The sequence below is a fragment of the Protopterus annectens genome, chromosome 4.part0 (assembly GCF_019279795.1).
Source record: "Protopterus annectens isolate FY-2018-M chromosome 4.part0, PAN1.0, whole genome shotgun sequence".
NCBI lineage: Eukaryota > Metazoa > Chordata > Ceratodontiformes > Protopteridae > Protopterus > Protopterus annectens.
Window position 1 is genome coordinate 183,414,751 of NC_056733.1, and position 10,353 is coordinate 183,425,103.

General features: G+C 49.3%; 1 protein-coding gene across 1 annotated transcript in view; it reads right to left on the reverse strand.

Moving 5' to 3' along the window:
• The window catches only part of BIRC5 (baculoviral IAP repeat containing 5), a 132,315-nt gene that overhangs the window by 102,784 nt on the left and 19,178 nt on the right, over positions 1-10,353 (reverse strand). The window contains exon 2 of the mRNA XM_044068170.1: positions 1,148-1,257. Coding sequence (XP_043924105.1) covers positions 1,148-1,257 — 110 coding nt within the window. The remainder of the gene's footprint in view (positions 1-1,147; positions 1,258-10,353) is intronic.

Sequence of the window (10,353 nt, forward strand, 5' to 3'; positions counted from 1 at the left end):
TTCCAGTATGTTTAGAAAGGTGTAGAGAGAATCTTGTGGCATGGTGAGAGATCTGTAGCAAGCTATAATTAGGATTGTAGTCTTACCTAGTGTTAATTGCACCTGGAGAATTTCAGATGCATGGGGTTGGGCAACTAGCCTGGAGGTGTGAATATCCTTGGTGAATATGGACACTCTTCCACCTTTAGTGTTTCGGTCTTGGTTTGGTGGCCGAAGCCTTGAACCAGGTCTCAGTTTCTGCACAGATATCTATGTTCTCCATTTTAGTGCCTTGTGGGTGTGCATTTTGAGGTTTAGACTTCTAGCATTGAGTAGCATTACCTTCAGATTTTGCATGCTTGTATCCGTTACGGTGGTGGTTTTGTCCTTTGAACCTTGCCTAAAAAAAAAGGCACTATAGGAGTGGCAAGGGCTTTAGCCAGTAACCTGAATCCCAGGTTCAGACCATCTCTGGCAAAGCATCGTGGTTTGTCAATCATGTCATCCCAGGCAGACAGATACCGAATCCCCTTTGAATGAAAGGGGACTGAATATCTATACATTTCTCTTACCAGTTAATGTCCACAGCTCAAGTTAATTTCTGAGATCTCAAAGGCAATATATCCTGAATGGATTTGTCCTGCTCATGACACTAACCAAGCCAGCCAGTTGTTCAAGTTAACCTTGCTGCATTAATTTCTACTCTAGGTGCTTTTTCTACCCCCACCATGCCTGCTAACTAAGCTGCCGTCACAACCATCCATTCTTTCCTCTCACGAATAGCAGACCACGGCACAGGCAGCAAACAGCAATGCAGGACATTTGCATATGTCCCTAATCCCTCCTGTGACAAAGGCACACAGGTCACCCCAGAAGGTACCAATATTCCCTTAAAGTAGTGCCCTGCCAAAACTAACCCCACCCCTCCCATCTAACCATAGCACAGTACTGTGAAAGGTGAGGGGAGCCACCAAACCTTCTACAGGGCCAACCTGGCTCTTCCAGCACCAGAGCCCCTAATCAAAACTTGGGTAATCTGTAGCATAGCTATGTCTCAAAATTTCCACACCAAACTGTACATTGAGACATTCCTCAAAGCTACCAAGAACATAAGTTAACTGACACAATAACCCCCATCTTCTAGATGGAGTACAGCAGAAATACTCACAGAGGACTATCTTCTGGTTCCCAGTTCTCAAGCTCTTTAAAGCAGAAGAAGCACTGTGCTACATCAGGTCCATTCTCACTTGGGCAATGAAGCCAGCCTGCAGAAGCCATCTAAAATGATGGGGAAAAAAAAAAAAAAAGTGCTGTTAGTGTGCCACATCACAAACATCCGACCTACTGGGTAAACAAACAGAACTGTCAAATCCAAGATATATATTTTAGATTTAAATTTTTTAGATTAGATTTTATAAGAAAAACAAGTTAGCTAGCATACAAAGTAGTTAGCATACAAAAGTATGTCCTGACATTTCTTGTACTAACAAACGCCTTCTGTACAAACATTGCCTGCTACAAAGTAACCTAGTTCTTGTCACTTTTTGGAGTCGTTTCAACTCAAGCTTTTCTAGCAGCCCAAGGACTGCAACACTGACTAGGTTATACATAGCACCCCCAATATTTTAAATGCAACTGTAAATAAGATGCTATATGGTCTGCTAGGTTATTAAACTGATTTTTGCATTTTCACAGTTTCAGCAGCAGCTCACAGTGTGGTAACTCTACAAGTACTTTTTTTTTTAACCAAGTTATGTACTTACCATAACGTTCCATCAGAGTTGTTTATCTCGCCTTTATTCTCACTGATGGGTTGGAGCCGATCCTCGCCTCAGACATGGCCGATAGCAAGCTCAAGGTTTGCCAGTAGCTCGAGACCAGCCCCTTATCCCATCATGCACTGCTAGAATTACCTTAGATCTTGTTTGCTGCGAATAATATACATACATACCACACACATATACATATATAAAATACACAACCTATACATACGCTCATATCTACGAAGAAGAGTACCCAAAGGGAAAGAAATATTTAATAACCAAGATGGCACTAGCCTCCAAGTCAACAGTCAGCCAGGAGGGGGGGACAACGCGAGAATAAAGGAGAGACTCGCATGGAACGTTATGGTAAGTATCACGCCGATTATGCTCACTGATGGGCAGCGTCCCGAGCACCCTCAACCCTGGGTGGCTCATGGGAGTATGTTCTTCAGTACTGTAGAACCAAAGAAGACCTGTCCCTAGAAACCTTATCTACTTTAATGTGAGATAAAGGTATGAGGGTTAGACCAAGTGGCTGCAGCGCAAATATTGTCAAGGGGCAATTTAGCTGGAAAAGCAGAAGAGGCAAAGACAGCTCTGGTAGAATGAGCTTTTGGTTTGTGCAGTAAAGGCATGTTCACATTTTCATAAATTAGAAGTTATGTACTCACCATAACGTTCCATCTGAGTAGGTGTATTCATTTGTCTGCAACCTGTGGGTTATGGATCCGATATCGGATCCGAACCGGCATGGTTTTCCAGCTATGGATCCAAGCTCTCAGCTCCTCCCCTCACCCATAATGCCCTGCTCTACCCTCATGACCTCAGATAGAGTTTGCCAAAGCAACAACACCCTGAAAAGGGTAACATAGAATATGCAGGAAACTGAAAGGCCAGGGGGATAGGAGGGCGGGATGGTTGCAGACAAATGAATACACCTACTCAGATGGAACGTTATGGTGAGTACATAACTTCTAAATCTGAAGTAGGATATTCATTTGTCTGCAACCTAATGGGACAGAGTCCCCAGCTACCTGAATCTTGGGCCATCATGGAAGGATATTCGAGCACCGGAGCCAAAGGATGCTCTACCCCTAGATGCACGATCCAACTTATAGTGGGAAATAAAAGTATGAGATGAAGCCCACGTGGCTGCTGCACAAATATCATCTAGAGGAATCCTAGCCTTGAAGGCTGCCGAGGTAGATACTGACCGGGTTGAATGGGCATGAACACCCTCCGGTGCGGGCCTTCCTGAAGCTTGATAAGCCAATAAGATGCACTGTGAAATCCAGCGGGACAGAGAAACTTTAGAAATTGGCTTGCCCAAATTAAATTTTGCAAAGGAAATAAACAACTGGTCGGATTGCCTATGACCAGCCGTCCTGTTTAGATAAAATCTAAGTTGCCTGTGAACATCTAATGAGTGAAGCTTATATTCACCTTTGTTTTCATATTTAGGGAAAAAAAACAGGGAGGTTAATGGATTGATTGATGTTTGCTTCAGAAGCGACTTTAGGAAGAAAGGACGGGTTGGTCCTGAGGTAGACACGGTCCGGATGAAATACCAAGTAAGGAGGTTTAGCTGATAATGCTTGAAGCTCAGAAACTCTCTTGGCCGATGTAATGGCTACCAAAAAGGCTGTCTTGTAAGACAAGAATTTGAGATCCACCGTAGCCACTGGCTCGAAAGCGGTCAAGGCCTGTAGAACCAAAGAGAGGTCCCAAGGAGGAACCGCTTGTTTTACAGGGGGCCTGAGAAGAAAAGTACCTTTAAGAAAAATTTTACACAATTTGGCTGACATAAGAGGATTAGAGTCATGGCCAATGTGATAATGAGAAATTGCCGCCAGTTGTACTTTGACTGCGGAACTGCTGGCACCATCGTTAAAAAGAGTGGTTAGAAAGTCAAGCACTAATGGGAGAGGAACCGTGAAGGGATTCAGGCCTTGCCGCTCCGCCCACAAAGAAAACAGTTTCCACTTGCTGTGGTAGACCTTCCTAGTGGACGGTTTATGAGCTGCCACCAGAATTGCCTTAACAGGTGACGAAATACCGGGAGTCCTGATCAAGAGTGGAACTGGAGCAGCCAAGCGGTCAGCTTCAGGTTGTCCAGATTTGGAGGAGGTATGCAGGATGGATGGGATATCAGATCCGGAATGGGATCTAGAATCCAAGGAGGATTCACCGAGTGAGACCTTAGAAAGGGGAACCAGATCTGTCGAGGCCAAAACGGAGCAATGAGAATCATTCTGCAACCCACCCGAGAGGCTTTCTGAAGAACTTGGAGCATCAGAGGCAAGGGTGGATAAGCATACAGAAGACCGGGTAGCCAAGCATGCACCAGAGCGTCTCTTGGGGAACCTCCGGGAGGAGGTATCAGAGCGAAAAAACTGTCGCACTTGGTGTTTGAGGGAGAGGCAAAAAGATCGCATGAAGGAGTTCCCCACCGTGCGAATATGCGTTCCGCTACTTGACAATTGAGAGACCACTCGTAAGGGGTCAGAATGGTGCGACTGAGCTTGTCCGCTAGGATGTTGGACCGACCCGAATGTGCGTTGCTATTAGAAAGCGGTTGGTGGAGATTGCCCATTCCCAAACTCTCATGGCTTCTCGACAAAGAGGGTAAGACCTTGTTCCCCCTTGCTTGTTGATGTACCAGACCACAGACATGTTGCCCGATTGAATCGCAATTGTTCCCAAGGGAAGAAAGCCCTGAAGTGCTAGCAACGCTAAGAGCACTGCTCTCATCTCTAGAACGTTGATATGCAGTAACGTCTCTGAATCGCTCCACGTGCCTTGGACGGTCCGGCCATAAAGTGCCCCCACCCGAGGTGGGAGGCGGCCGTGGTCACCGTGGCGAGAGGGGGAGAAGCACAAAATGGGCGGCCCCTTTGGAGATCCCGGGAGTGAAGCCACCACAAGAGGGACCGCTTGCAAGCCTTGCTGATCGCAATGGGATGATGCATGGGGAGAGCAAGGTATGACCACTGTACTGAGAGAGTCCACTGTAGAATGCGCATATTGAGCCTGGCAAGAGGAAGAAGTGCTATAGCAGATGCCATGGACCCTAGAGCCCTCAGGACCAACTCCGCCGGAACAGAACTTGAGTGGAGAATGGCCCGCACCTGGAGCTGCAGATTTTGAACTCTGTCCGCAGTGAGGAAGGCTCGTAAACTCCTTGTGTCTAGCCTGGCCCCTATAAAATCTAAGAGCTGTGTGGGCGCCAGAGGTTGGATTTCTTTGTATTTATTTTAATGCCCAGAAAAGGAGCAAGATGGAGAAAGGAGTCTCGCGCCAATGAAAGTAGATGCCTTGTTGGGCGGTAGAAGCCAGTCGTCCAGGTAGGGAAAGACCTGCACCCCTGAAGCCTCAGGTGGGCCGCTACCACTGCTAATACTTTGGTGAACACCCTGGGGCTGTGGTGAGACCAAAGGGAAGGACCCGAACTGGTAGTGACTGGCTCCCAGCCGGAAGCGGAGGAACCTCCTGGCGCCTGTCCATCAGGATGTGGTAGTACACGTCCTTGAGGTCTATCGAGCACATCCAGTGATTTTCTCCCAGAAGGGGAGAATAGATTACAGAGTGAACATTCGAATTTTTCTTTGGGGACTGCCAGATTCAAGAGAGAGAGGTCTAGGATTGGTCTTAGTTCCCCGTCTTCTTTGGCACTAAAAGAACCTGGAGTAGAACCCTGATCCGATCTGGTCTGGGGGACGGGCTGGATGGCTCTTTTCTTTAGCAGATGGCCAATTTCTGCCAAAGCGGCCTCCGTTGACCGGGTGGGACGTCTGGGAGGGACTTCAACTTTGGAAGGTGAAGGAAAGGGATGCGATATCCCCTGGATATGATTTGGAGAACCCAGCGGTCTGATGTTATGGACTCCCATGCCGCTAGGTGCCCCGAACGTCCCCGACTGCCTCCAGAGTGGAGCAGTCGGGCAACCCTCAGGGTTGCTGCGGGCCGTTCAGAGAAGGGTTCCCTGGACCCGATGTTTCTGGGAGCCCCTCTGCCTCTAGGGCGGCGTCCTCCCTGTCCTCCTCTGCCACGGAAGGACTGGTTGTCCGGAGCAGGCTGGGACTGCTGCGACTTCGAACCACATCTTCTTCTGACCCTTTTGGTTCCTAGAGTAGGGCCTCTGGGGTGCAGAGAAGCGGATTCGACGGCAGACAGCGTCTTCCGTCCTTCGCTCTGGGTCAACGTTTGTGAACGGTTTTGCCAAAGAGAGCAGAACCATCAAAGGCGCGCAAATGACGCTTTGAAGGGCTCAGAAAATCGCAGTGATGGAGCCAGGCCTGACGTCTAGTGACTAGGCCTGCCCCGCAGCTCTAGCGGCCTTCCGTGGCGTGGGAGAGTAGCCGCATAGAGGTATTAGTAACTGAAATAAGAGTGGCCATACGGGTGGAGTGCAGAACCCTGTCCTCCTCCGACATGGACTCTGGGGGAGATGCAGCATATTCTTTAATGAGATCTCGCTGCATCCTAATGACATGTGCCAAGTAGTTCAGCGCCCTTACAGAGAAGGTCGCTGAACTAAACATCCGCTTCCCCAAGCGGTCCATCATCCGAGACTCCTTGCTCGGGGGATGGACTGAGGGACTCTCCTGAGCAAGTTCCCTCTTGGTGGCCGCCGCCGTCAACATGGCATCTACCGGAGGCCCCTTACTCCAATGGGCACAGTCGGACGGTGGGCTATGGATCCTATCGGGCCTCTTAGGAATTGGCTCCACGGTGTCCGGTTCCTTCCACGCCCTGGTGGTAATGAGGTCCACCAGGGGTCGGCAGGGGGACACCCAAGAGGTAGACGGGCCCGCTTCAAATGCCTCCAAGAACACGGACTCGTCCGAGGAAGACTTGGGGCAGACCACCCCTTATACGGAGCATTTCCATGATGTCTCCAAATGAGACATCCTCGGGGGTGACCGTGGGGAGCCTTCCCTTCCTCCAAGTCAGTGTCTTCCATGAGAGACTCGGGGAGTCAATGTGCCTCCTTTTGCGATGCTTGCGAGGACATCCTCTGGGGGCTGTCAGAGGACTCCTGCAAGCAGCAACTTGTTCCATTGGAGCAACTTGGGGCACAGAAGCGGGCTGTCCCAAGGGCCGGATGGTGGAAGCCTGGCCCAGTGCAGAGGGAGCGCGGGACGGAGCCGGAACAAGTGCCGGGGGTCCGGAGACCCTCAACAGGGCCCTCTCCACTACATCAAACGCCGAAGGGGAGCCGACCTCGACCAAAGGATCCGACAATCGGCTCCCCCTCGGATCCGAAGAGTGGATCGGAGCCGGCGCCGAAGCGCTCGGATCCGGAGGGACAGTGCGCTCCGACACAGGCGGCGCCGAAGGAGCACTGATCCCCCCGGATCCGAGGCTCGGATCCAGGCTCCGAGAGGTCGGATCCGATGCACTCGAGGGCAGGGTCGGATCCGAAGTACCAAGTACTATCGGCGCCGACCCACCCCCAGCTCCGAAGCTGCTCGGCTCCAGCTGCTCCGAACCCGGATAGCGGGTCGGAGAAGGAGCAATGGGTTTGTAAAAGGGTGTTGAGCTCCCCAGAGGGGGGGGGAGGCAACAGCACTCCCATCTGCATCTGGGCCTGGATGAACCTTCTCATCATCCGGTCCAGATCAGCGTCAGGCTATATGTAGATCTCGGCGAGGCTACCGAGGTAGGCCTGGAGTGCCTCCTCGATAGCCTCGGCGGAGATCGGGTCTCCTCCTCCTCGGGTCCCGTGAAAAGCACACTGGAGACCGGAGCCGAGGAGGAGACCGAGCCGACAACGGAGCCGGGAGAAGCCAGCTTGGCTGGCGGGCGAAACAGAGGTCTCGGCCGCCGCTAGGTGCTTCTCCCTCCGGTCCTTTCTAGCATCCCTCTCCTCCAACCAGAAATGGGAGGTTGAGTCCCAGGAGGAGGAGGTGCCACGGAGGAAGAACCGGCCGGTTACTCGAAGGAGCGGAGGTCGGAGCCGAGTCCGGTAAGAGGCCCGCCAAAACAAGCTTGGACCTCCGCTCCTTCAGTGCCCTGGGGTTGAACCCTGCACAAATGGAGCATCCAGATGTGAGGTGTTCAACCCCCAGGCATCTAACACACCGAGTGTGGCCATCAGCTGGGGAAAGCTTATGGCCACACTCGGAGCATTTAGAAAGTATAGATTTGGGCTGTTCAGCCATCCCAATCTATAAAGAAGTTACTAAACTAAAGTAACTAAACAATATACACACACAGGCCCAACACACACACACTACGCCAACAGCGAGGGGAGGGAAATAATTTTAGATTAACTAAGGGTAAACCTACACTTTCACACAAAAAATCAATGAAAAACTTCAAAATTCTAATATTAACAGTAGAAAACTAGCACTTAGCTTGAGAGCTTTAGAAACCAATCCAGTCACCATGCGCGGCAAACGAGATCTGAGGTCATGAGGGTAGAGCAGGGCATTATGGGTGAGGGGAGGAGCTGAGAGCTTGGATCCATAGCTGGAAAACCATGCCGGTTCGGATCCATAACCCACAGGTTGCAGACAAATGAATATCCTACTTCAGATCTATGGATACACAAATCGGACAACCATTTAGATAAAGGTTGTTTTAGCCACTGGATTGCCTTTTCTTGCTTCTGAGAAGGATACACAAAGTTTCAGATTTCCTAAAATCCTTAGTTTTGTCAAGATAAAAATCTGAGCCGTCTGTGAACATCAAGTTTGTGCAGCATATATTCTAAGTTGTTAGAGTGGTTGGGGAAGAACACTGGTAGTTCAATGACCTGACACTCAGAACAGACTTTAGGTAAAACTGAGGGGTTCGTTCGTTGAGATACTCTATCAGCATGGAAGATCATGTAGGGTGGTCTGACGAATAATGCTTGAAGTTCTGACACTCTGCAGTCAAGACGTAATGGCTACAAGAAAAATTGTTTCACAATAAGAATTTTAAAGCACAAGAAAAAGCTGGTTCAAAGGGAGGAAGAATAAGTTGAGACAGCATAAGGTTTAAATTCCAGGGAGAAAAGGGAATTTTGATCGGAGGTCTTATCTGAAGAATGCCTTTAAGGAAGGTTTTGGATAACTTATGGCTCATAATATTTGAGCCATCAAGACCAAGGTGAAAATTTGAGATAGCAGCTAAATGAACTCGAACTGTAGCAGATACTGCCCCTTCCTTAAAAATTTGTCAAAAATTCCAAGATCGAAGATAGCGGAGCTCGAAGGGTCAAAGTTCTGCGCGTTGGCCAAAATTGAGAACATTTTCCATTTGCTGCTATATAAATTTCCTGGTAAGATGGCTTGAGAGGACAAGAGAATCTGTCTTGTATCTTCTGAAATTGAATGAAGCCTGGCAATTAGGGGAAGTGGATTAGCCAAGCAGTCAGTTTCAGGGACTGTAGAGAAGGATGAAGGTCCCCTGACGGGTGCGTCAGAAGGTCCGGAACTGGATCCAGTATCCATGGATCCTCCAACAGATGATGGTGGAGAAACAGAAACCAAATCTGTAAAGGCCAGTAGGGGGCTACGAGTATAACCTTCCTTCCCAGCGATTTTGCTTTTTGTAGAAATCTGGGTATTAATAGGAAGGGTGGAAATGCATAAAGGAGACCCGGGGGCCAATCGTGTAAAAGTGCATCTCTCGGGGGATGACTAGGAGGTGGTATCAGGGCAAAGTAGCTTTTGCATTTTGAATTTATGTGGCTGGAAAAAGGTTGCAGCAAGGCTGGCCCCATTTATCAACTCCGCAACCTGTTGATTGAGAGACCACTCATGAGGGAGTAATAATGCCCTGCTTAACATGTCCACCATGACGTTGGATTTCCCCAGGATGTGCGTTGCTAACAGAAAATGCTGGGAGGACACAGCCCATTGCCAAACCCTTGGGGCTTCTCAACAAAAGGGTAAGACTTGGTTCTGCCCTGTTTGTTCAAGTACCAGACTACTGACATGCTGTCGGTCCGAATTGCAATAGTCCCTAGAGGGAGAGAGTCCTGAAAGTACTGCAACGCCAGAAGTACCACTCTCCGCTATAGAACATTGATGTGCAGATGTGATTCTTGATCTGTCCATGTGCCTTGGCCAGTCTTTCCCTGAAAATGCCCCCCCACCCTATCAGGGAAGCGTCTGGTCACAGTGGCTACTGGGGGGACTCCACTGTAACATGAAGAGACGTCAGCCACCACCAAAGGTCTCTCCAAGAATCATGTGGTGCATTGGTAGTTTCTGGCTAGACCACTGAGTGAAGAGAAGCCATTGAAGGATTCACATATGCATCCTTGCGCGAGTGGTACAGCCAGGATTGCTGCCACCAAACCTAGAACTTTCAATACCTCCGCTGCTGCAACTTTGTTCTTGGATACCAGTGAGCGGACGTTTTGGCGGAGAGACTCTTTCGATAGGGAGACGTGGTGGTTGAGGTATCTAACTCTGCTCCTATAAACAGTACACTGAGATGGCAATAAGGCAGACTTTTCGAAGTTGATCGTAATGCCTAATTGATGGCAGTGTGTCAAGTGTATTGTGTTGCTGGAGTCAATTGATGCCTGGTGGTAGCAGTGAGAAGACAACAGTCTAAGTATGGAAACACCTGGAATCTGAGGATGAGCCATGACCACTGCCATGCATTTGGT